A 27,984-nucleotide genomic window follows, 5' to 3' on the forward strand; every position below is an offset into this window, starting at 1 on the left:
TTTGAAATTATTTGCCGGACCAAAGTATAATCTGAACTACTGATCTGGGTAATAAGCAAAAATACATGAAAAATCAAATAAACATGCATTTTTTTAAATACTTGTAGGTTGAGAAATGTGTATTTATTTTGCATACAATTGGGCTCACCTAAAGGAAGTTGACATGATGGTCTGCTGTCTGGCTGCCACGGATACCCACAAAATGTCACGGTTGCCCATTGCCCTCACTTGGGCCCGCCCGTTTGGCGCTAGCTGCTGCTCGTTGCCTGATTGGCTTCTCTCCTATTTAAACTCAGTGCTCTGATTTACTCCTAGTCAGTCCGTCAACGAACCTCTGCACTCAAGACTTGTATTTTGACTCTGACCGGTATCCTGTTCGTGTATCCAGTATCCGGTATTGATCCCGCCTGTCTCGTCCTGTCAGGTATCTTGCTCCAGTCTCCAGTATCCAGTATCGATCCCGCCTGTCTCATCTTGTCCGGTACCTTACTCCCGTGTCGCCAGTATCCGGTCTTGATCCCGTCTGTGTCGTCATGTCCGGTATCTTGCTCTAGTCTTCAGTATCCGGTATCGATCCCGCCAGTCTTGTCCTGTCCGGTATCTTGCTCCAGTATCCGGTCTCGATCCCGTCTGTCTCATCCTGACCGGTATTTTGCTCCATTCTCCAGTATCAATCCCATCCGTCTCGTCATGTCCGGTATCTTGCTCCAGCCTCCAGTATCCGGTATCAATCCCGCCTGTCTCGTACTGTCCGGTATCTTGCTCCTTTCTCCAGTACCCGGTATCGATCCCGTCTGTCTTGTCCCATCTGGTATCTTGCTCCAGTCCCCAGTATCCGTTATTGGTCCTGTCCGGTATCTTACTCCAGTATCCAGTATCCGGTATCGATCCCATCTGTCCCTTTCCTGCCCATTGTCTTGCTTGTTTATCCAGTATCCAATATCGATCCCGTCCGTCCTGTCCTGTTTCGATCTCTTCTGCCCAGCGATTGCCGAATCGCTGGCGTTTGTGTTCCAGCGCATGACTGCCCCATTCCCGTAGAAAAAGTTTGTATGAAAACGTTACGCGTCTGGGTCCACCGTCTGTTCGGGTTCTGACACCAAAACCAAAAACTTTAGGAAATGCTGGCAAAAAATGAGAAGAGAAAAGATGCAGTTTGGTCACCTTGACTCTTTGTGGTTTTTATCATTTACTGTACTCTGTAGCATTCATTTTTTTACACAGTGCCGCTTCAACATCTAAACTTAACACAACTTAATTGTTATGGTTTGTGAGACAGGATCCAAGCGCATACACAACGCGTTAGATTGAGAAGTTAATGAGGGAGAGGGATTCAACATAAGGCGCTGCGAAGAGGAAGGAAGAAAGATATTGATAGCAGAAAACAGACCATTCAAAAACAAGGCTGGTATTAATGCAATACATCTTTAGGCCTTGTTGGATTTTCTTGAATGGGTATTACATCAACGATTCGACAAAGGATGTCCGTCACAGTTGCCCATAAATACCAATGAAAACAAAGTGTGCCCAATTCGTCATCAGTTCCACGGCGCCCTCTGGCGTGTTGGAAGGTCACATTTAATTCAGCAACTTGTATTGATTAAAAATACATCCAGTTAAGAATATCTAATTCAAAATCTGTTTTAAGACAGACTTGGCATTCATAGTACAGGTAGATACATGTTATCCATAGCTTGTGCCTTAAAATCAAAGCGCGTATCATTTGAGATGTGGCTGTGCCTTGCAACTGAAAACAAGTGCAAAAAAAACGAAAAGACGAATACAAACTACCAAGACTCAGGGTGACTAATCCACACATTTTTGTTCGCACTTTTTTTGCCTGGTCTCTCCCATTTTTTTATTTTTTTAATATATTTTTGTTTTTTGGGGGTATTTTTAGCACAGAGGTAGGCCAATATTTTTCATTGTTGGGCCATATTGGGTCAAAATAGTTAGCAGAAAAAGCCTAGGTGCGAAAAACAAAAAACTATTTTATTTTTGTTGTAGTGTTGAACCCTGTAACTTTGCATTACATGAAGGAAAAGGTTAATGCAGGCCTTTCTGATTTTTTGGGGGCATTTAAAAAAGTCAAGCCAAGTCATGTTTATTAATATAGCCCTCAATCATAAGGAGTCTCAAAGGGCTGCACGGACCATTATTACACCATACCCTGATCTAAAACCTACATGAAGGCAAGGAAAACTCAAAAACCTCAGCATGAGGAAAAAAAAAAGTTTTATTTTTGCTTATTCCATTTAGCAAAACAGAAAAAAGAAAAAAATGGAGATAAGTAATTTTGGATTAGCAACAAAATAATCCTTTTATAAATGAAGAAGCATGCCCACATTTATGAGTACCGTATTTTCCGCACTATAAGGCGCACCTAAAAGTCTTGTTTTTTTTCAAAAGCTGACCATGCGCCTTATAACACAGTGCGCCTTATATATGGCTCAATATTAAATTCGCAAGGTCTCGCAACTACGAGAAACAGCCGCCGACTCCATTTTTCGCGCTGTGCATACTGGGAAATATTAAACGATTGGTAGTTGCCGGGGCTCGTGTTGTATTTGTTTACTAAGTGGCAAAATGGCTACCCCATTAAACTGCTTAATTCATATTCAACAAATACAGTATTTGTCTGAATCCAGGGTTATGACTGGTGAAGATGTAAAGCACAATTTACCTTAAACAAACGCAGAATTATTCAGAATGTCACGTTTGAGAGAGAGAGAGAGCGAGAGAGAGAGAGAGAGAGCGAGATTCTCTTTCATACGTGCATTTGTATAAGAAAATGGCTCCTGTTAAGAGACACGCGTACAACGCCGAGTTTAAACTCAAAGCGATCAGTCACGCAGCACAACACGGCAATAGAGCGGCAGCGAGAGAGTTAAACTTAAATGAATCGATGGTACGGAAGTGGAGAAAGGATGAAGATAAGCTCCGCCAAGTAAGGAAAACTCAACAAAGTTTCCGTGGCAATAAAGCAAGATGGCCAGAGTTAGAGGAGACACTTGAACAGTGGGTTGTTCAACAAAGAGCGGCAAGCAGAAGTGTCAGTACGATAACTATACGTATGAAGGCAACAGCGCTGGCACAAAAACACCGGAGGTGTTGGATGGCCCATTCACTGAGATATGGTCAATTCGAACACAGCAGAAGAAGAATTCGAGGGATTCGTCGATGAGGAGCTTATAGAGTGATCTTTGTTTTTCTTTTGTGTGTTTACGTTTTACATTTTACAGTTATTATGTTATTGCTTTGCACTCGTTGTTTTTGCACATTACGAGTGTCACTTTATTGCGATTGCACTAACGTTTCATTTAAAATAACAGTATCAGACGTTTTTTTCTTTGCGTGTTGACTAAATGGACAAAAAATAAAATGATATGTCGATGTTGTTCAAAGATGTCAAAGATGTGTCACGAAAATGCTTTACCTCAGAGAAAATAATAAAACGGCTGTTTATTTATTTTGGGAGTGAATGGAGTTGTGGAAAGCTTGTTTGTTAATAAAGTTTGACCTTTTTGAATATTTTGTTGACATTCCCTTGAGCGTGGCAACATCTAGAGGTTGCATAAAGTAACTACATTCTCTACTGTAGTCAAGTCGTCACATTTATTTACCGTAAATAGCCCTTAATCCCAAAAATGTCTCGAAGGACTGCACAGGATTACAATTACAAAATTGCACAATTACCTGATCTTAAACCAGCATGCACTTATAGCGCCTTATAATGGGGTGCGTCTTATGTATGGCATAAGTTTTAAAATATATCATTCATTGAAGGTGCGCCTTATAACATGGTGCGCCATATAGTGCGGAAAATACGGTACATGTTTCATTTCTTATATATCTCTAAATAAATCGTTTTAACAAATTTGTTCTGAAACATTCATAGTCAATGCTAAGTAATTATTATATTATTTCAAGCACTGTCATTTTACAATTTTCATTGAATTTAACAAATATCTTGATAAATGAGTAGAATAAATACTTTATATAAAATAACAAGTAAAGAAAAACGTAGTAAGCTATTTAAATGTCAGGGACACTGGGGACAAGTGTGGCACCGATTGAGCACATTTCCATTAGTTTTTTTCATTAAATTTGATAAATATATTGATAAAAATAATAACATATATAAATGGTAAAAATAGCAGTTAAAAAAATGTGGGCAGGTATTAGAATGCCCACAACACTGGGGACAAGATTTTCATGTCCATTAGTTGTGTTTTTTTTCATGAAATTCGATGAAAATGTTGATAAATAAACAACATATATACATAATAAAAATAGCAGTTAAAAAAATGTGGGGACACTGGGGAGAACAGTGGTACCAAATCAACAGATTTTATTTAGTCGTCCCTTTTCCCCTTCCATTTTATAAACATTATCATTATGTTTTTAATATTTTTGTTAGGCGGGCTGTTTGAAAAATGCACGTGGCTAGGGGGAAGTAGTTTGCCTGTCCCTTCCTTTGCAGCAAGATGTTGGACAATAATCTCAGCTCCCTCTAGCTGAGGCTCATGTTATGTAAAGAAAATTGCAATTTTTTTGATCTACAAATGTTGTAAAAAAATGCACCTTTATATGATAGATCATGTATATTTCCTCTTGAATATATTTTTATTTAACGCAAAAAGCATTAAATAGTAGACACTGTTCATTTGTTTGTAAGTATAAAGTGAATGGCACTGTTTTGTCACTTCCACGATCTGGAAGAAAACATAAGCCACACCTGCTGCTGTGAGAAAATGGGTCAGGAAGGTGAAGATTCACCAAACAACAGATCTGCCAAGAATTAGAAGCTGCTGTAACACAGGTGTCAGTGTCCACAGTCAAGCGTGTTTTGCATCTCCATTGACTGAGAGGCTGCCGTGCAAGAAGGAAGCCCTTGCTCCAAAGTGGCGCCTTAAGGCTCGACTAAAGTTTGCTCCTGATCATATGGACAAAGTCAAGACTTTCTGAAGAAAAGTTCTGTGGTCAGACGAAACAAAAATCGAGCTATTTGGCCACAATTCCCAGCAATATGTTTGGAGGAGAAAAGGTGAGGCCTTTAACCCCAAGTACACCATGCCTACCGTCAAGCACGGTGGTGGTAGTATTATTCTCTGGGGCTTTTTTTCTGCTAATGGAACTGGTACTTTACAAAGAGTAAATGGAATAATGAAGAAGGTGGATCACCTTCAAATACTTCAAGATAACCCAGAGTCATCAGCCCAAAGATTGGGATTGGCGCAGTGGGGTGTTCCAACAGGACAATGACCCCAAACACACATCGAAAATGGTAATGGAATGCTAAATCAGTTTAGAACTGAGGTTTTGGAATGCCCTGACTTAAACCCCATTGTGGACCATGCTGAAGAAACAAGTCCATGCCAGAAAGCCGTTAAATCTAACTGAACTGCACCAGGTCTGTCAAGAGGAGTGGTCAAAAATTCAAACAGAAGCTTGTGATTGGCTACCAAGAGCATTTAAACTAATAATGGCCAAGGGACATGTTACCATATATTAGCGCTACTGTATGTATGTTATTGACCCAGCAGATTTGATGACTTTAAACGTTAAACCATAATAAAGTCATGAAAGAACCAAACTTCCTAAATATTTTTTGTGCCAAAGAACTATCTGTTCCAATCACACTGTAGAAATAATTGAAAACTCAAGAGAGCCGTGACGTTCTGTTCTTTACAAGTGTATGTAAACTTTTGTCCACAACTGTAATTATATAAATGTAACTGGTGTAATAATAACTTTTGTTTTATTGAAATTCTTGCTGAAATATGTTGTATAGTTTTTGTGTAAGTGTCCTGCAATGATGAGTCCAACAGTGCCACCTGCTGGTTTGGTTTGGCTTTAGACTTTGCGACTGGAAGGTGGGAGTTGTTGGCAGTCTAACAGCGTGCTGCCAACGGTAAGACACGATCTTTTGGTGCTCCGCAAAAAGTTAATTGTAAACATTAAAACCACAGCTGACAAATCTCTCAACATGCACAGTAATGTGATTGATGTTGTCAAGCTGTTTGGATTTATTTTCGTTTTGTTTCTGTCGCCTTTTATGTTAGTTTTGCCGGACGTTGCATGTTGTGCTAAAATGCTAATTCCCCTTATGGAGACTAAAGCCAGCAGAGAAGCTTACCACGTATTGTGTTGTGACTCATTCCTTTGCAGGTAAATTGTACCCGTTCTTTATACTCGTTATTGTTATCATTTCTATTTTCACATATATATAAAAAGGATAATGTTGGTTAAAATTCAGCTTAAAGAAAAATATGTTGAATTCATTGTAAGCGTTAAAAACACTATACGATCTCTTGTTAAAATGGATGTAAAAATGTATTGTGATGGTTGATATTCTAAAATATATTTTATGTAAACTGAAAAGAAAGCTCTTTGATATGTTTTGGGCAGTCTAACACCGTGCTGTCAAAGAGATCAAAGCCAGCAGAGAAGCTTACCTTGTGTTGTGTTGTGACTCATTCATTTGCAGCAACTATAATAAAAACCTCATCATCCAGTCCAGCGTGAATGTGGATCTTTGGTGGGACAGATACACCGCGGTTACATAAATATAAAAATTAACTTTGAAAAATAAAATTCAACGGTTTATATTCTGAAACCTGATGTTACGATTAATACAATTTGATTGAGTGAATGAATGAATGAATGAATGAATGAATGAATGAATGAAAACTTTATTCCAAAATTAGAATAAAAACAGAACACAAACATTAACTTAAAAACAAACTAATATTTCATAATATGTTCGAAAAGGGGTAGTCAGAGGCAAATGCTTATATTCCCTACCCCTTCATCTTCCCTATTAAACACACCAATTATATAACAACACTTGTAATACTATTATAACAACAGTTATGACATAACAACAGCAACAATAACACAAAGTTAATCATAGTTCTAGACGCACTATTCCCAATCTCTCCCTTACACTCATACCCGATTTTCTTCATCTCTGTATTCCGCCAGGAATTTTTCTTTGTATTTAAATTTGAACAAGTGAATAGTTGGACATTATTTGATCTCGTCTTGCAAACCGTTCCAGAGCTTGACTCCACACACAGACACACACATACGTCTCCTGATGGTTCTCACCTTTGGGATCATGAATTCACTACAGCCCCTTAAATTATAATTTCCTTCTTTCCGAATGAATAATTTTCTGAATGTTTTCTGGCACTATGTTTTTGTTGACCTTAAATAGCAGTTGTGCAGTGAAAACTTTTACTAAATCATCTAATTTTAATAATTTGGACTGCAGGAATAAATTATTAGTATGATCTCGATATCCTACCCTGTGTATAGTTCTAATTACACGTTTTTGGAGGATAAAAAGGGGCTTTAGTGAACTTTTGTAATTTTCAATCAGTGGCTATTTAAAATGACCAATTCCTCAAAATAATTTAATTTGTTGCTCAGCCTTTGCTTGTCTGCAACTAAACACGTTTTTTTCCTTTGTCCACATGTGGTAAAATCGGTTTTGTGGTTTGTCAGCAGGGGGGTTGGGAGCATTCCATTTAATACGACGGAACGCTTGCTTGCAGACTTGCGAGACGACGAAGTTCCTCCGCTGTCGGATATCCCGATATGAAGCAATTCAAAAAACAAATCACTCTCAGATTGCACAAGACAAAACATAGCAGAATGCCAGGAAATCGAATGTTTGTGGAGCCACGATTTCTTGGAAATAAAAGCAAGTCAAGTTGTGAAGTTGAAAACACATGTGCACCTCCCACCTTTTGCTACTGTGCATTTGGGACGAACTTCAACCTAAGCCCACCCCGTAACGGGAGGAGGGAAGACAAATACAAAACCCCCAGTGCCAAAATCTCTCAGTGGTAAAGTACTCACCTCCGTACGGTCATTGGAAATATGTTTTCCCCTCACCTGGAATAGCAGCACTTCTCTTCGAATTACTTTCTCTCGAATCAATATTGAACCTGGGCAGACTTTGGACGCGGCAGGCCAATGTCAATGGAGACGAAACTGCCTCTGCATCCTCTGGGAGAGAGGGTGGAGGTCAAACCGGAGCCAGTTTGCGTCTTCGGGACGGGGGATTTGGGACGATCCCTGGGACGGCGCCTCCTGCAGACCGGCTACAAGGTCACGTACGGCAGCCGCAGGCCGCTCGGCTGTGGGCCGGTGCCGGCAGGAGCTAAGGTAAGAACATGCTGCTGGAGGCCTTCAAAAGGCAGGTTGAAATGATGCCCTTGTAAACAAACAGGAGTTCAAAAAATTGAAAGCGTAGTTGAAGGTCACTGATAAAATCTATGTTTGTCTGCAGGTCTGCTGATTGAAAAGGTTTTTTTATCATCTGTTTTGATAGCGGGGAAGGTGCTCGGCTGGGTAATACTAGAAAATTTGAATTTATTGGTGTTTTGAAGGGCAACTTTTTTGGGTTTGTTAAGAATTGTTATCAGGATAAAAATTTGTATACTATGGGGAATCTTAACCTAAGATAACTTTCTTTTTTTAATGCTTGAATTGAACCTGCCAGTGGCTCAGGAGGTAGAGCGCTCGTCTCGGGATCAAGGGATCCCAGTTCGAATCCCGGCTTGTCCGTGTTACATGTCGAAGTGTCCTTGGGTAAGACACTGAACCCCTAATACGCCCAATAAGCAGGTTAGCGCCTTACATGGCTGCAAGGCCGCTATTAGGGAAATGTGGAGCACATTGTAAAGCGCTTTAGGAAGTCATTGACTTGAAAAGCGCTATATAAATGCAGATCATTTCATTTTCATTTAACCCTCATTTTTTGTACTTTTATAATGTATATGGGCAGCACGGCGGAGCAGTGGTTAGCGCGTGTGCAGCACAGTTCTGAGGTCACGAGATCGAACCTCCTGTGTGGAGTTCTCATGTTTTCCCTGTGCTTGCGTGGGTTTCCTCCGGGCACTCCGGTTTCCTCCCACATTCCAAAAACATGCATGTCAGGTTAATTGGCTGGTCCAAATTGTCTCTAAGTGTGAATGAGCGAGCGGATTGTCTGTCCATATGTGCCCTGCGACTGGCTGGCAACCAGTTCAGGGTGTCCCCTGCCCACTGCCCGAAGATGGCTGGGATGGGCTCCGGCACCCCCGTGACCCTACTTAAGATAAGCGGTGCAGATAATGAATGAATGAAGCAAGCCGCTCACAGGATTGGAACGTGTTCCGAATGCGTAAGTAGATCTTCCGGAGCGGGAGATCGTAGTGTTGTAGACGGAAAAACAGGTCGTTAGCCGTGACAGGAGATCGAAACGTGGTCGGGGTCAAAAACGGCTCGTAGCCGGAGACAAACGGGGTAATCAGGAGCGGACGGGTGGAAAACGGCTGAAAAAGCGGCACCGACTGGAGTCAGAGTCAAAAATGCTTGCCTTGTGAAAACAGAGGTTCACTGACGGACTTACCACAAGCAAGTGAAAGGACTGAGCTTAAGTAGGACGGGGAACCAATCAGGTAGCCAGCAGCAGCTGGCGCCATACGAGCGGGCACGGGTGAATGTAATCAGTCATCATGACATTGTTATTATTTTGATATTGAAACATTCAAGCAGCCGGTATTGTTCCCAGGGGTCTTCAATATGAATGCAAGTTTACTGGTTCTGAAAAAAGCGCTCCACTGATGGGTCAAAATGATTTTCTAGGTGATGAGCTACGCAGATGCAGCCCAGTCGGCCCAGGTGGTCTTTGTGTGCATCCACAGAGAACATTATGGGTTTTTGGAGACACTCAGCTCACAACTGAAGGGGAAGGTATTTATATTCGCTCTCTGTCCATAAAAAAATAAGTAAATAAAACTATCTCGACCTTGGAGTTGAACAATCCTTATGTCATTTGGAATACACAATCGTATCCCTGCTTTTTGTCTTGAAGGTGCTGGTGGATGTCAGTAACAACCCTGAGCGCAATCTCTACCCAGAAGCCAATGCTGTATACCTGCAGAGGTGAGAATTTTGGAGGACTAATCCTGAAGGAATAACTGTATAAATAAATAAATACCTAGAAATATATCCAATTTGAATAACTGAACACCAAAAAAATCATGTAATATCTAAATATATGTATTTATTTTTTCATGTAATCTATTGTGTATTTTGTAGTGAATTTATTTGGTTTTGTATTTTGGCACTACAAAGTGTTATTCAACTAAGGGGGTGTGTCAAATTGGCTGAACATTTCACATATTGGTTCATCGGGTGTCATGTTTACCGATGTTAATCACCTGTGCCTGCTCATTTGGCGCCAAACCTGCGAGTTCTGATTGGCTCCCTGTCCCTATTTGAACCCAGTCCTGTCAATCCGCTGTTGTCAGTCCGTCTGCGAACCTCTGTGTATACAAGGCAAGCCTTTTTCGACCCTGACTCCTGCCTGTCCTGTTTTTGCTCCCGTTTGTCTACGACCTGTTTTGATCCCGACTGCGTCTGCTCTCCCGCCCTGGCTTAAGACTCATTTACGACCCTGACCACCTCCAATTAATTATTTTTTCTTTGATATCATTATTTATTTTTACATTTTTTTGTTGTGTAGTCTGTCGTGTTTTTGTCTACTATTTGGTCAACTATTTTCCCGGGTAATTTTTCATGTATTTGGTTATTTATTTTGTAGTATTTATTTTGTCATATCTTTTGTACTGTATTTTGTTGTGTATTTTGTTGTGTGTTTTGTCATAATTTTTCGTTGTGGATTTTGTAACAACAAAATTGTATTCAAATGAGGGGGTGGGTCAAACATGCCGAGCTTTTCACCTATTGGTTGACAAGTGTAGTAGCCGATCCGTTCATCACTGATCAACAAATAGATGAGAAGCTCAGGCAACTGGGCAGCCTCCTCATTGAAATAACATTTTGTTGTGTTTTTTTTCCATTTTTTTTGAAAGTTATTGTGTCATGTATTTTGTTTGAATTTTGTTGAGTGTTTTGTTTGTATTTTGTCTTTTCATTTTTAAGGTGTTTTTTGATGTATTTTGTCTTTCTTTTTGGCATAGATTTGATGACAATCAAAGGTTATTCAAACGAGGGGGCGTGTCAAACTGGCTGAGATTTTCACCCATTGGTTGATACGTGTAGTAGCGGAATTGATCAACCAATAGATGAAAAGCTCAGGCAACTGGGCCGCCTCTTCATTCGAATAAGATTTTGTTGCGACAAAATAAACGACGAAATATACTGTCACGACCAGAACAGAATTAGGACCCAGATGTGTAATGTTACTCACAAGTTTATTGAAATATAGCGGAAGGGCAGCGCCAGTGGACCGGTGCTCCCTGAACGCGGGAAGCAGCCGTCCACGGGATCGGAACATGTTTCGAATGCGGAAGTGGATAGTAGCATAGTTAGATGGAAAAACAAGACTTTAGCCGGGACAGGAGATCAGAATGTGGTCAGGGTCAAAACAGGGTTGTTAGCCTGGACGTGAGATCAAAACGTGACTGGGGTCGTAGCAGGAGACAAACAGGGAAATCAGGAGCGGACCAGTGGAAAACGGGTGACAAACGGGACAGACGGGAGTCAGAGTCAAAAATGCTTGCCTTGTGACAACAGAGGTTCGCTGACGGACTGACAACAGGCAGGTGAAAGGACTGGGCTTAAGTAGGACGGGGAACCAATCAGGTAGCCAGCAGCAGCTGGCGCCAAACGAGCGGGCACAGGTGAATGCAATGAGTCATCATGACATATACAACAAAATACATGACAAAAACACACCAAAATACTGTAAAAAATACAAACCAGAATAATAAATGACACAATAAATGGCCATCTACATTAATAGATGAATACAGTAGAACCTCGCTAGTTCGCTGTTCCACTTTTGCGTGTTCAGAGCTTCGCGGGTCTAAAAAATGTACCTTACCTTCTCAATAAAAGCATTTATTGACGTGACGCCAGTGAGCGCGAGCTTATGTCAACTGAGGACACGGTGTGGACACTCTTATTGTGAAGGGAAGGGGAGACCCTGACACAATGCTTAGTCATTGCCGCTTCGCTCACCCACCTCCTTCAACTCCTCCCACCTCACCCCTTTCTTATGTGGCACTCAGTTTATCAAGGTGGGAACTTGGCGACGCGACGTAAGTATATTCTCTTCTGTCACGTTTCATCTCAAGTTTGACTTTATTATACCAAAAGCGAGGGGTTGTTTGTACTACCTAAACACGGCTAATTGTGTGTGGTTTCGTGTACTTGTTGCAAAAGCCGTTCGATGCCGCTAGCTAAGGTATGTTGTAATTGTCAGAAGGTAGCTCTTTCACTTTCATTAAAATGAACACAGACCATTTTTTTTACTGTTGTTTCCCAAAACGCTTCACAAACACTCATATAATATCACATTTTCACTGTTTTTATTTTCAATATGTAACCGGTAGTGTTAACAAGCGAAATAAACTGTGATTGCTGCATGTGGTTGAGAGCGGTTAATACAATCATACTGAATGGTTCGAAGTGGTTTCGCAGCAGTCCTATTCCATGTACATACAACATATTTTAACTTTTTTTTTTTTTTTTTTGTTATAACATGAATTTCACTCTCTCTTTCTCTACCCATATTCTATATGGTGTACTGTATACATGGGGTATACTGTATACCTGTATACGTTTTTTTAAGCATTTTCGAAGGGGCGCCGCTACTTCCCGGATTTTCAGTTTTCGCGGATGGTCTTGGTCCCCATTAACCGCGAAAACCGAGAGATTACTGTACATTGCATTTATGTCATAAATTCAGTATGATGTGATTTATTTATGTATTCATTTTATTACATGGCATGTATGTGTTGGTATTTATTATCTATTTATCAACACTCCATAGAAAGACATATTTTTAAATGGCCTCTGTGTTCTCTCGTGCAGACTCCTACCTGGATCTCATGTGGTTAAGGCCTTCAACACACTGTCGGCCTGGGCACTCCAGAACGGGCCCTCTGACGCATGCAGACAGGTGAAAAGGTTCATTTGTGTTAACGTTTCGAAAGCAAAAATTCAACAAATCCATTTTCTGAAAACATAACCTGTTTCGATGTAGTCATTACGCCAGTGTTACACTGCTACAAGCCTTTGGCAAATGTGGGATGTGTTCCCACAGTGGGGTGCTGACCAACAAGTTAAAAATACTGGAAATAATTGAGTCCAAATGATATTATTAACCGGTTTTGAAGTCGAGATGAAACCCATCCCGAGCAGCCAAGTTTGTCGATTCGGCCTTGTGTCTTTTGTTTGAGAGCCACGTCTGATGTATCCTTGAGTCAATTAACTCAAAGTCACTCTTGGATATGAGCACCCGGTCGCACGCTCCGTTTTATGCAAAACTGCAGCATATGTGTGGGTTACTTCTCGTGTTTCATTCCGAGCCATTTGAAAACTCCCGAAGGATTATGGAGCACATAACTGTGGGTTTGTGTGCAAGTTTGTGTGTGTTTGTTGTGTGCAATATGTGCCAAACACTGTTCATTCATTGAGATTCTTCAACAAAAATTATAAAAAAACATTAAAGATAAACAAATCCCCCCAAAATATCAAAAATGTATCAAACAGTTTTTTGGGAGACTTCCAGTCTGCCAAAATGTATTATTATTATTATTATTATTATTGTTATTATTATTATTATAATTATTATTATTATTATTATTATTATTATTATTATTGTTGTTGTTGTTGTTGTTGTTGTTATTAATAATAATAATATGATAAAACGTATGCATCAATGTTAATTTTCTTTATCAATTATATTTTAATTAACAAAGCATCACAAATTTTTTAGATGATATCCGATTATATTCACTTCCATTTACAATTGATATTAAACCAATTTATTTATTGAAAAGTTACGACTATTTACTACGTAAATGGAACTCAATAAAAATGTTTTTGAAAAAAGTAACTCTACGAAGGATTTTTTAAAATTTCATTATTAGAAACCTATAAGAAAAAAACATTAGTATTAAATAGTAAGAACAAATATTAAAAATATTTTCTTAAAATATAGTAAGAAGTTTCTTTCAATGATTTACTGATTTAAAAGGGAACATCTAAATCATGATAATATTGTGTCTTAAAAATCACAATTTATTTTACATTTTTAGAATGAAAAGACAACAAAAAATCTATGTATGGTTTTGAGAATTTGTATTGAATTATACAATAATGATGACTATAATAATAGTAATACTTTATCCATCTATCTATCTATCTATCTATCTATCTATCTATCTATCTATCTATCTATCTATCTATCTATCTATCTATCTATCTATCTATCTATCTATCTATCTATCTATCTATCTATCTATCTATCTATCTATCTATCTATCTATCTATCTATCTATCTATCTATCTATCTATCTATCTATCTATCTATCTATCTATCTATATACCCTGGTCATATGCCTCGAGAGGGGTGACCAACAGCAAGACAAACACATAAACAAAAACAAAGAAAAGAAAAAAGGAAAAAAGTTGCAAAAAACACAAAAAATGACCATGGCCTACCCAAATGACCAAACACCCAAACAACTTAAGCACCTCGGCACCCAAGTTGGTCATACTTTCGTCCCTTCAGTTGAAACGGGACACAAGAAAGCGGCCATGTCACTCGGGTCAGGGTGACACAACACACTCTTCTGTTCAACAGCAGGGCCCGACAGCTTTCACTGGTTTACCCCTACTGCATCATACAGGTGCCCTGCCCATCCCACTATCTTTTCACAACACCTCTCCACTCATTCCTCTCACCAACAAGGGCTCTAGCTTCCACTAAATTCAGAACTCTTTCCTCCATTGCACTCATGACACCATCCATCTACGTTAATCGCAGCCTTCTTCTTGGTCTCCTTCCATTTACTTCTGCTTAGCTTGGTCCCGTGGTGAGGGGCCCTCTCCCTCTGGGAGGTGTGAGAATTCTCCCACCGTGGTCCACTGCGTGTCGTAAGAGGCGGCTAAAGTGGAGGGAGCGAGTGGACTGGGGATGCTCTCTTCTCTATCTCTACTACCTAAGAGACTAGGCAAAGAAAGGGGGGGCGGGAGACCGAAAGGTCTCGCAAAACCTAGTTATAGGGTCACTAAAGGTGAGAGGATGTGGGAGTAAAGCGACTGAGTGGAAGAAATAAGAGATCGGAAGGATGATGATTAAAAGGAAGGTTGATGTGTTAGCCTTTGTGACTTCTAGCGGTACAAAAAAAGCATTGATTTAAACACTGGGCAAAAATACATGAACTATCATACCAATGTTATTTTTTATTAAAGAGAAATTTGTATTTCTTTTAATACGGCTCCGTATTCTTCCGGCATCCTTCCGCCACGCTCTGCTGTAAATCACCATTTAGTGGTCAAAATATTACACACTGGGGCTTGAAAGATTATCAATCAGTAACATTGATTAAAATGCATGAATTAAGTTGAATTTTAGAAAATCACAGACGAGGATAAGACTCCCTCCTCTTGAAATTTCAACCTTATTCCCTTTCTATATTCTTGAGAATATCTAATTTCCTTCTAACAACATTTTCCTATGACTTTCGTATTTATTTTCTCGTATGAGCACAGCTAATTTTAAGTGATGATTATGATTTTTTTCAAACGAAAGCAAAATTGAGCAGTTGTATCCGACTGCAGCAAAAATGGCTTGACCTTCTTGGAAAATCTGGCAGGTCTTCGTGTGTGGCAACAGCATCGAGGCCAAGCAGGCTGTGGCCCAAATGGCCACCAAGATGGGCCTGACAGTTTTGGACCGGGGGTCTCTGTCCGCCGCCCAGGATCTAGAGGACTTTCCCCTCCAGCTGTTCCCCGAATGGAGGCTACCGCTCCAAATCGCTGTGGGCCTTACCGCCTTCTTCTTCTTCTACTTGCTCGTCAGGGACGTCATCTATGCTTATGTGGACCAGGGCAAAGACATCTCCTTTAGAATTATGGTGTCCCTAGCAAACAAGGTCTGCAAATCATTATTCTGCAAAAGTAACAAATCTATAACTAATATGTGTATCATGTGTACTTTAGGTCTTTCCAATCGTGTCGCTCATCATGTTATCTTTGTGTTACCTGCCTGGTGTCCTAGCAGCGTTCCTTCAGATATACAGAGGGACCAAATACAGGTAAGGCGGAGGGATAGGATGGATATCCTGTTGAATATTTTATGCTATCAAAATTAGGTTCAATCCCATTACTGTCCCTTTCTCTCAATTTGTCTCAATCCTTGGATAAAGTAAGACAAACAAGGAAGGGGAGGTTTGACTGAATGAAACAGCAGCAATCTTTTAGAATGCATTTTTATTGGGGAAGGAATTCAGGTAGGGCAGCACGGCGACTGAGGTGTTTGTGCATCGGCGGCACAGTTCTGAGGTCATGGGATCGAATCCTCCTGTGCAGAGTTTGCATGTTCTCTCCGTGCTTGCGTGGGTTTACTCCAGGTACTCCGGTTTCCTCCCACATTCATAAAAACATGCATGTTAGGTTAGTTGGCCAGTCCAAATTGTCCCTAGGTGTGAATGAGCGAGTCAGCTGAGATGGGCTCCAGCATCCCCACGACCCTATTTAGGATAAGCGGTGCAGATAATGGATGGATGGATGGATGGATGGAAGGGATTCAGGCATATGTTGATTAGTTTACAGAAAACACACCATTTTGATTCAAAGAAAAGATACTCCGATATAGATGAAAACATGTTTACCTAAGTACCGTATCAGTAATTTGAAATCAAAATTGCATTTGCCTTCCCAATAGATTATTAAGTTTTACACAAAACTCTACTCTCATTTTAAGTAGACTACTCAAACATCAAAATCCTCTGTAGCAAAGCACCGGTTTCTGCAACTTTGTTGATGACAATATCGTTTCCTAGCCTACCAATTGGGTTGTGTCATTGGAAAAACATGTCTCTAAAGTTTTAACATTTTGCAGTCTTCTTTATGGTAAATGGTCTGCAGTGCTTTTCAAGTCAATGAAGACCTCCCAGAGCACTTTACAATGTGCTTCACACTTTAGCATTTTACACACTAACTAACCGATAGCAGTGTCAGCCATGCAAGGAAACTACCTGCTATCGGGGGCATTAGGGATTCAGTGTCTTGCCCAAGGACACTTTGACATATAACACGGAGGAGCCGGGAATCGAACCTCAAACCTCTTGATCCCGGGACAAGCACTCTACCTCCTGAGCTAATGCCAACCCCTTATAAATAAGTTCCTTTTTTTCCCGGCTTTTTCGGCCCCACCTTACAACTATCTTCCCTCTATCGCACCGACTCATCATTTGCATTGTTCCATCCTAATTCTACCGCTACAGAAAAGAAGAGTGGTGGTGGGCCAAATGAATTTAAAATTTTAAAGAGGAGAATTCCCCTAAATGGAAAAACTAAACTCATCCGCTAAAATGTTGGGGTTGCGCTAAATGGCCAAATAGCAGACCAAACTCAACCTGGACTCCTGATCTTCGCTATTGGTCACTCCAGCATTGAGAACAGTGCTCATATGCTGGTTAACTTTTGCATGTTAAACACTACAGTTTGTTTTTATAATCAGTTTCGATGATACTGTTTTGAAATGAGTGAAATTAAAAGATAAATAAAAATAAAAATGAAAAATAGTGGCTATTAATACCTCACAACAAACACAGCTGGAAGTAATGGCATGGTAAAGAGGGACTACATTCTTATTTCCCCGTGGAATTGTTCCCTTGCCACTTTACAAGAGCATGCTTTTTTTTGTGTTTTTTTGCAGTCGCTTCCCTGATTGGTTGGACCGTTGGATGCTGTGCAGAAAGCAGATGGGACTACTGGCACTTGCCTTTGCCTTTTTACACGTGCTTTACACGCTACTCATCCCGATAAGGTGATTTGTTTCGATTGCAAATTGCAAATAATAATTTCCTGCCTCATTGAAATGAAAAAAAAACACATTTTTTTTTACCATATGTTATTTTTTTTAGCAAAAAATCAATACATCTGGTAATTCATATGGTAGATATTGTCTATAATTTGAAGAATTTCATTCTAACATTGAAAATTACAGTTTAAACTGCACAATTTGCGTATGTTATGTAAGTGCAGGTGTTTGATTCCATATTTCCCAGACTAATACCGACATCACTACATAATTTTTGAGAATTTATAGATACTAGTACCTTGCACCAATACCACTTGTATATAAAATTTCTCTCTGGCCAAATATTGCTAAAATTTTATATGAAATACCTTTCGATTCAAATATCAAAGGCAAGACTGGTTATTCGCCTATCCCAGTGTGTATTACAAGCGCCTCCTGGTCGTGATTAAAAAAAACAACTTCATTCGTTAATTTAAATAATAAGAAAAAAAAGACATAACTTTTCATGTAAATGAGGATTTTGAAAATTAGTCATAGGTCAAGATATTGGCATTCATTTTTACATAATGTAATCCTCACCCAGAGGGAGCAGACATATTTATCCGACATCTTACTGCTACGGGTCCACCTAAAAACCTTTTTGCCTTTCTTGTTTTCTATCTTTTTATTTTATTCATCTTTTCTCTGGTTTTTTCTTTCCTTTTCTTTTTCTTTCCCCTTTTCTTTTCTTTTCCCCCCGTTTCCACTTTTGACTTTATTGTTTTGTTTCTTTCTTTTTTCCTCTCCTCTTTTTCTGAAACCTGTTTTCTTTTTAATTTTCTCTTTTAATAATTTCTTCATTCTTTTTGACATTCTTTCCTTAATTTCCTTCGTGCTTTCTTTCTCTCTTCTTGCTTTGTACCAGATTTTTTTCCCTTATTTAATCCCTTTACCTTTATCTTTCAAATTTTCATTTAGTTATTTTTTTTTGTTTTGTTTTGTTTTCCCCTTTTTCCTTTTTTTTTCTCCCATTTTCCTTTTTTATTTGTTTTCTTTTATTTCTTCTCGAAAGGCTTGCCAAAAAATGAGAAGCAAAATGTTGCTTTTTGGTCACTTAGGTCTACGTAGTTTGTATTCTTGCTTTTGTTTTTTAGCACTCATTTTTGGTTGCGCTACACAATAAAGCGGCTTTTAGTGGTCAAATATTAAACACCCTCCCTTTAAGTTTTGTTTTGCTTATTGTAAAAATAATCTTACCAAATTAACAACAAAAATCATTTTCAACTGAAGTAAGACTGTTTTGCAGTGCATTACATATGCCTATTTGGTATTTTTTCGTTGATACAGATACTATGTGAGATTCAAAGGTTGGGCATATGTTATCGAAAAGGTAAGATGTTTTTTTCCGAATTTGTGAAGAGTATTTTTTGGTTTCACTGCCCTAAACCTATTCTTGTTCAGATAACAGAAAACCAGACGATAAAGTTTGACCAAACATCGGCCTGGCGAACCGACTCCTACTATTCGGTGGGCATCCTGGGATTTGGCCTGTATGTCCTGCTAGGAATTACTTCTTTGCCTTCTGTTAGCAACGCACTCAGCTGGAGAGAGTTCAGTTTCGTGCAGGTAAGCGCTTGCGTCGTATGTGTACACGAAGTTCGAATTTATGTTGACTCTGAATACAAAAGTCCAGTGTACCGCCATTGGTGCTCATAACTGCAAGAATATGAGTGTGGAATTTTTCCCACTCTGACTCAAACTGTTTGTCTGCTCAGCAAATCCCCAACAGACTTCTTATTATGCAAGACTATGTGCCTGCAAATGCGTATGTTTGTTTGTGTGTTAGAGTCTGCATAATAAATCAAATGGAAGATTTCCGTGTTACACGTCTCAAAGGCAGCTTTATTTGACACAAAATTGACCTAGATATTATGATTTATAGTAAACCGTTTCATAAACAACACATTCTATGGTATATTTTCTTCCTTATTTTGTTTTTGATATTTGTCTGGTTTAATTAGAATTATTCAAAAGCCAATACAATAAGTAGATATAATATACAATTTTTTCCCACATATACTGTACAAAATAAGTAGCAATACAAATGATATTTTTCGATATGGAAAACAGATCTCCCCAAAACAATGTTAGATGATTAAAAACAAATCTGAATATATATATATATATATATATATATATATGAATATGAATATGTGAATAAATATTTTAATTTGTCCGTGCTATATTTTTGTATGTCTAGGTAAGTATGATTAAGGTTTGTATAAGTAACCTGTATTGTTTTGTATTTCATAAAATAGTATGCTCTATAAAGATATTATAGATTTTAGTTTAACATAAATTAACCTGGGCAGCACGGCGGGGCAGTGGTTAGCGCGTGTGCGGCACAGTTCTAAGGTCTTGGGAACCTCCTGTGTGGGTTCAAATCCAGCTACCGGACTTCCTGTGCGGGGTTTGTATGTTCTCCCTGTGCTTGCGTGGGTTTCCTCCGGGCACTATGGTTTCTGATTCCAAAGACATGCATTTCAGGTGGATTGGGTGGTCCAAATTGTCCCTAGGTATGAATGAGCGAGCGAGTTGTCTGTCCCTGTGTGCCCTGCGATTGGCTGGCAACCAGTTCAGGGTGTCCCCTGCCCACTGCCCGATGATTGCTGGGATGGGCTCCAGCCCCCCCGCGACCCTACTGAGGATAAGCGGTGCAGCTGATGAGATGAGATGAGATAAGTTAACCTACAAAGAAAATTGGAGAAAACCAATATTAGGTAATTGCAGTCCAACAAAAAATGCTTTAATATTTACCATAAAGTATAGTTTATCAAAGAAAAAAAAAGCTTTCTTTTTCACGAAGCAGACAAGATATGCCTTTTTTTTGTTTACAATAGGTGGATATTAAGAATCCAATATTGTTTTATGTCACGGACCAGGAACGGAGACAGGATCCAATTGCGTTTGTTTTACTAAGCTTTAGTTAGAATGAGGAAAGGGCTTGCACCCACGATCTGGTGATCGTCAGTCAAGGGTAGTAGATCACTGGGAACGCAGAAGTAGCACTTCCGTGACGAGCGAAGGCAAAGACGAGCGCGAGGAAAAAACAGGTCGATGGCCGGAGGAACAAAAACGTAAACGGGTTCAGAAAAAGGTCGGCAACGGGAATCAGACGGAGAACAGGGCAGGATAGAGTCAGGAGTCACAGAAGTTTGCCTAGCGTGTAGCGTAGGTTCACAGACGTTCCGACACATGTTGACAGGAAAGCGGGGGTTTCAAAAAGAGGAAGCAGCCAATCAGCGTCCCATCTGTTGGCGCCAAAGGAGCTGACTCAGGTGCCCCGCATCAGTTATCATGACATTTTAAACACACCAAGTGTACATTTTCTAAATCTCCATCAAACATGGGGGTGATAGTGTCCAAGTTTAAGTCTTACTTGTTTGAATTGGGGATGCCAAAGCTCTTAAAATATTCAAATTTATTGGGCTAAGTAAAATATACTCAAAAATAAAATGCAGTGATTCAGATTCAGATTCAGATTCAGATCTACTTTATTGTCAGTCTAATGAAATAGTAAGCTCTATAAAGATAAATACAGTTGAGTTTAACTTACTTTTGGAAGATGCGCTTCAAGAGGTCCTCCTCCGTGGTCATCTCAAAGTTCTTAGCGCACAGGAGATAGAGAATAGAATGTTTAAACGTGAACTAGGATGAGGAAGCTGATTTTTTTTTACTTCCGGGTGGATGCTGGGTGAGCTCTCACAGCGCCACACACCGGTAGTGGCGGAAAGAAGCACTACAGTAAAAAGTCAAGTCAAGTCAAGTCATTTTTATTTGTATAGCCCTTAATCACAAATAGTCTCTAAGGGCTTCACAAGTTATTACATATAAGAAGTTTAGGTTACTCGTATGCTATAGAGTAGAAGTGAGTTTTAAGCCTAGATTTAAACATTTCCACCGAGGTTGCAGATCGGATCTCAGGGGGAAGAGCATTCCACAACACCGGTGCCCGGATGGAGAACGCTCTCGAACCAGCGGAACACTTCTTGGCTCTTGGGATCACCAGGAGACCGGCGCTCTCGGAACGAAGGCTTCGGGCCGGGACATAGGGGGAGATCAGATCTGAAAGATATGAGGGGGAAAGTCCATGTATGATTTTGTATAGTAGTAGGAGAACCTTAAAATCACATCTTAGGCTAACAGGGAGCCAATGCAGGTTAGCCAAAATTGGGGTGATTTGATCGTACTTTTTTTGTCCTTGTTAAAAGCCTCGCTGCAGCATTTTGTACCAGCTGAAGACTCTTGAGTCTGGTCATCGGAAGACCGGAAAGTAGTGCATTACAGTAGTCGAGACGGGAGGTAACAAACGCATGAATTATGATTTCCGCATCCGACTGAGAAAGTATAGGACGAATTTTAGCAATGTTACGGAGATGCAAGAAAGCGGTTCTAGTAATTTTCTTCACATGTGTTTGAAAGGACAGATCAGGGTCGAAAATGACACCTAAATTTTTAAGTGAGTCACTCTGTGTGATGTGGCAATTGTCCAAGTTCACTGCGGTTATAGAGAATAAATCACGGGACTTAGATGGACCAATAACTAACATTTCAGTCTTTTCAGGGTTAAGACGCAGGAAATTGAGTGACATCCACTCTTTTATCTCAGTGAGGCAGGCCTCCAAAGTTCCACAGTTTAGTGTGGCAGAATCCTCCATCGGGAGATAGAGTTGAGTGTCATCTGCGTAGCAATGGAAACTGATATTATACTTGCGAATAATATCACCTAGTGGAAGCATATAAATGCTGAAGAGAAGAGGGCCAAGCACTGAACCCTGCGGAACACCACAAGTAACACTAAATGGCTCAGATGTCAATTCGCCATATTTAACGCAGTGTGTCCTATCTGAGAGGTAGGATCTGAACCATAATAGGACGCTTCCTGAGAGACCAATCCATTTTTCCAACCGTTCTAGCAAGATAATATGGTCCACTGTGTCAAATGCAGCACTAAGGTCCAGCAGCAGCAAAAGTGATGATGCGCCCGAGTCCATTGCCCGTAGGAGATCATTGGTTACCTTAATCAGGGTGCACACAATACAAAATCTAACAGCAAAGTCCAGATATTTTTCAACATCCCGAAACAAATGTTTGTATCTATTGTTTTGCGTATATAAATAAAATATCTGGGCTCAGCTTTGATATCTTCATCAGCATCATGTTTTTCTTTTTGTGAAGAAAATATTTGGTTCAAGTTTTTTTATAATTGTTTTAGCCATTTCCATCGATTCACAACCACTTAGATAGTGATCTTTGATGCTGCGTTTTTCAGACCGCTAAAAGTACAGTAATACAGCGTTTTTTGCGGGGGGTTAGTTCTAAAAAGGACCTGCAAAAGTCAAAATCTGTGAAGTAGAAGCTTGATTTATTTATTAAATACTCTATTATCCATTGAAACCAAAGTACAATCTCTATTTACGGACAGACTGAGGAGATCATTTCTTCCTCATGCCATGAGCCTTTTTAACGCCACCCAGGGTAGTAAAAGCCCATATTAAATCCCACCCCCACATTTGTACATTACCCTATTTTTATTACAGTGTGTATTTTCCGTAGCACTATTCAAATACTCTATATCAACACTTTATATTGGGTATTTTTGTATTCTATATCTTTGGTTTTATTTTTTTGTTTTTCAACACAAGGATATTGCTGGAAGTGTGAATTTCCCTAAGGGAATATCTATCTATCTATCTATCTATCTATCTATCTATCTATCTATCTATCTATCTATCTATCTATCTATCTATCTATCTATCTATCTATCTATCTATCTATCTATCTATCTATCTATCTATCTATCTATCTATCTATCTATCTATCTATCTATCTATCTATCTATCTATCTATCTATCTATCTATCTATCTATCTATCTATCTATCTATCTATCTATCTATCTATCTATCATCTACAGGCTCAAGCATTTTAAAGGGTTACTTAAATTCTAAATCATACAAATGCATAATAAATGTTACATACTTTTTCATAGAATACAATTTCTTCTGGGCAGCACGGCGGGGCAGTGGTTAGCGCATGTGCGGCACAGTTCATGTTTTGGGAACCTCCTGCGTGGGTTCAAATCCAGCTCCAGACTTCCTGTGCGGAGTTTGTATGTTCTCCCCGTGCTTGCGTGGGTTTCCTCCGGGCACTCCGGTTTCCTCCCACATTCCAAAAAACATGCATTTCAGGTGAATTGGCCGGTCCAAATTGTCCTTAGGTGTGAATGAGCGAGTGAGTTGTCTGTCCCTGTGTGCCCTCCGATTGGCTGGCAACCGGTTCAGGGTGTCCCCTGCCCACTGCCCGATGATTGCTGGGATGGGCTCCAGCACCCCCGCGACCCTACTAAGGATAAGCAGTGTAGCTGATGAGATGATACAATTTCTTCTTGATCACACATTCATTCATTGATTCATTCGTTTATTCATTCATCTATTTTGCAACTGCTATGCATGTCTTCGGTTCCAGGCCAATGGGCCAAAACAAAATGGACAAGGAGCAGTTGCATGTCTCGATTGGCCCAATATTGATACTTAATAATGCTAATTGTCCTAAAACCCACAATAAATATTTCTCATAAATGCAGATTTTTGAGTTTTCTATTATACCATACAAGTTAGTTACCACATAAAAGAAACATTGATCGCCCACCCCTTTCCCCCATCTTTGAAAGCTGCCTCCTAGATGATTGTTCGCTGACAGTCATGCCATTTCCCTTTGAATTCCAACTGTCATCTAAAAAATCCTGCTGGGAGTTTGCGTGTTTATTGTGTCGCTGTGTGAAGCGCCGTTCGCCACAATTTCAGCTTTATCCGTGCACGGAAAACTCTGATTGGCTGTTTGACAGTGGGGGGTTTGAGGAAACCACTTACCTTATAAAACGATTAGATGCCATTGAAGCAGTTCTGCACTTAATTTTGCACTTATCAAGAAATGTGAATACAAAAAGAAATATAGTACTGCAGTCATTACTGTCACTGCAGTCACTAATGGTTACTGAAATACGTACGTTTTCGGATTTTTCGGGAAAAACTAGTATGATGCTCCAATGAAAGGTGCACACAAACATTTTAATTCCCATAGACTTATACACACAAACACCAAGGGATGGTAATTAAACTTCTCCAATCTCCAAAACCTGAGATAGAAATTTTCCATGAAAAACATCCCGATTTCATTAGCATTCCAAAATGACTCTTCGAGGAGGCTTCCCCCGGCTTTGATCAATGTAAAGCATGATTCGCCTCATGAACTAATCATTCATAAATGTAACTAGGTCATATGAAGCTCATCGCCCCATTTTACAGCCCTCTGCTTGACTCGGCCACAAATTGGAGTCCGAGTTTAAATGTTAATGTTATTCATCAAACGTAATTTACTGGCAATTCCTTATAGGTTTAGTCATTGGCCATGATCTACAAGCTTGTTATAGCATTAAGGAAAAGCCCAGTTCCCACTCCCAAAAATAAAACTTTCATGGATAAACTTTCAATGGTACCAGATAGGTTAGGTTGAATAAGTCCCTGCTTCTTGTATGCATGTGAAAAAGTGAAGTTTTTAGTAAAATGTATAAATGTGTATCCTCAATTTTTTACAGTTCATGCATTCTATAACCATCCGTATAGTAAGGAAAATCATTGAATGTCTATTGATAATTGGGGGTTTGTGTCAGACAGGACGAAAGGAAGACTGAGATCACTTGCGCTCGTTTCTTGGTTTTATTGAAAGGAAGGAAATGACAAGGTGGGATTCTTCGATCCGTTGGTTGGCGGATTGACGGAATTTGACAGGCGGGTGAAGGCTTGGCGGGAATGGTCGCGGACAGGCGTAATCGTAGTGTTCGGAAAATAGTTCAGGAGTCAGACGGGCAGGGCAGATTTACAGAAACGGGTCGGCAACGGAGATCAATCAGAAGAGAACAGGGAGCAGGCAAAGAGTCAGAGGTACGGGCTTACTGAGCTGAAGGCAACAGGTAGCGTGAGTACAATCCAACAAAGTGTAACTGGAAGCTGGGGATTTAAATATACAGGGTGCGCCAATCAGCTGTCCTGGCTGTTGGCGCCAAATCCTGAACACAGGTGTTCCCGATCCGGGTGATTGTGACAGTTTGTTTATTATCATTCTGGTTGCTCACACTGAACAATGTGGTTTTATTTTTACTGTTAAATATCTATTAATAAGATTGTTTATATTTCCTGGTTATTAAGTTATTTTGACTATTATTGCAAATTGTTGTTCTTTATTTTGATTATTATTGAGCACTATTTGCCAATGATGTTGCTGTTATTTTATTCCCCTGATCTTTGGTAACATAGACAAAATTAAAGCAGGTTGGACTTTTACATGTTGAGGGTTTGGTCCTCTCCTGTTCTCCTTGCAAGCTCAACATTCATTGATGTCTTGTTCATTTCCAGTAAGGAGGAAGCCTGAATGCAGATTTGAGAAGGAAATTCAAAGTGTTTGAGGAGTGTGTTAGGAGTTACAAGATTGGATAGATTGAGAAATGAAATTGTGAGAGACAGAACTGGAGTAGTAGTGGAACTTTGCAAGAGTGTGAATATGAGAGTACTCGGTTGGTTTGGACACATGGAGAGGATGGATGAGGAGGGACTGTTGAAGAGGATCTACAGAGCAGAAGTAAATGGAAGGAGACCAAGAGGAAGGCCGCGATTGACGAGGATGGATGGTGTTATGAGCGCACTGGAGGAAAGAGGTCTAAATGTAGTGGAAGCTAGAGCCCTCTTTGGTGATAGGAATGAGTGTAGAGGTCTTTTGAAAGGATAGTGGGATGTTTGGATGTGTTCTAAGAGATGGGCAGGGCACCTGTATGATGCGGCAGTTTAATAATCTCAAGAATCTATTTCTCATTGTGCGTAATCACCCACTTTTTGGTTTTCCAGTCAAAGCTGGGCCACGTGACCTTGTTCCTGTGCACCCTTCATACCTACCTGTATGGCTGGGACAAATTTCTGCGGACCTCCACGTACAAGTGGTACACGCCTCCGGGCTACATGCTGAGTCTGGTTTTGCCCTCCGTGGTGCTCTGCCTGAAACTTTTGATCCTCCTGCCGTGCGTGGACCGGACCGTGACCCGAATCCGACGGGGATGGGAGAGGACGGGAACCGACGAGGAGAAAACGCTTCTGATGTAAGGACAGTCTGCCTGAAAACTGATTTTGTCAACTTGCAGTCAATATTAGTGGTGAGGATTCATTCCGTGCAACATTTTTTAGAAGAAACACTCAGACAACGTCGTTAAGTAAGTGAACTTCAGTGAAAGAATAATTGTATATTCATGTCACTCACATAAAAAGGCCTTGTTTTAAATAGTATCTTTTATGCCATTTTTTGCCATTTTTATTTGCTTCACCTGTGTGCAGCAAAAGTTCTGCATGGATAGAAAATAATGTGAAAACGCTGTGAACATTTTTTGCATTCAAGTTTTTGTTAAATGAGCAGAAACTTAAGATGGCCGCCACACATCAGAGTAATCCCATGAATATTTCTTGTCGATTAGATATATGGACACAAAGTGTATTTAGAAGGAGTTATATTGAAATGATAAAATACTCCAGTTATGAAGAGGTACCTTAGTTTTTTGGGGGGCAATTTTCCAAATTTGAGCATGTTTACATGTCCTTTTAATTCACTTGAGTACTATTTGTGTGCTGTTTTTTGAAAAGAGATGATTTTTGCAATAGGTAAGCAGTTGTATAGATACATACGTTTTAGTTTAGTTTTTCAAACTGTGTATCGTTGTGAATTATATTTAGCCAGCCAAACCTCTTCGACAGATATTACGTACTAAGACCTTTTCCTACTGATTCCGATAATACATGACTTGCTGCTTCTGTTGACAGACAAAACAACCAAATCATAATGTACAAAGAACAACCTCACCCCACAGCAGAACATTAGACTTATATTCATTTTTTGTAATTATTATATTCTTAGATTACTTCAGGGTAAATTATATAATCAATATTGTCTATTTTGGAGACTTTATACATTCACAATGATATTTTCAGATGTACACAAAAAAATACATTTTTTAAATTAAAACCATATGTCATACGTCCTTGTAAGGATGATTCTTTTTCATTTTACGAAATAAAAGTTTAAAACCCAGTGCTCTTAAAATGTA

General features: G+C 39.6%; 1 protein-coding gene across 1 annotated transcript; it reads left to right on the top strand.

The window, feature by feature from the left end:
- The first annotated feature begins 7,781 nt into the window (after positions 1-7,781).
- Positions 7,782-27,968, top strand: LOC148372649 (metalloreductase STEAP4-like). The gene is made up of 10 exons (XM_088327229.1): positions 7,782-8,178; positions 9,643-9,750; positions 9,872-9,942; positions 12,841-12,928; positions 15,633-15,911; positions 15,979-16,073; positions 17,699-17,809; positions 19,130-19,172; positions 19,244-19,408; positions 26,741-27,968. The coding sequence occupies exons 1-10, from the start codon at positions 7,987-7,989 to the stop codon at positions 26,990-26,992; spliced, it is 1,404 nt and encodes a 467-aa protein (XP_088183355.1). The 5' UTR covers positions 7,782-7,986; the 3' UTR covers positions 26,993-27,968.
- The last annotated feature ends 16 nt before the right edge of the window (positions 27,969-27,984 follow it).

This window comes from Urocampus carinirostris, chromosome 2, assembly GCF_059441175.1.
Source record: "Urocampus carinirostris isolate Australia breed hairy pipefish chromosome 2, RoL_Ucar_1.0, whole genome shotgun sequence".
Lineage (NCBI taxonomy): Eukaryota > Metazoa > Chordata > Actinopteri > Syngnathiformes > Syngnathidae > Urocampus > Urocampus carinirostris.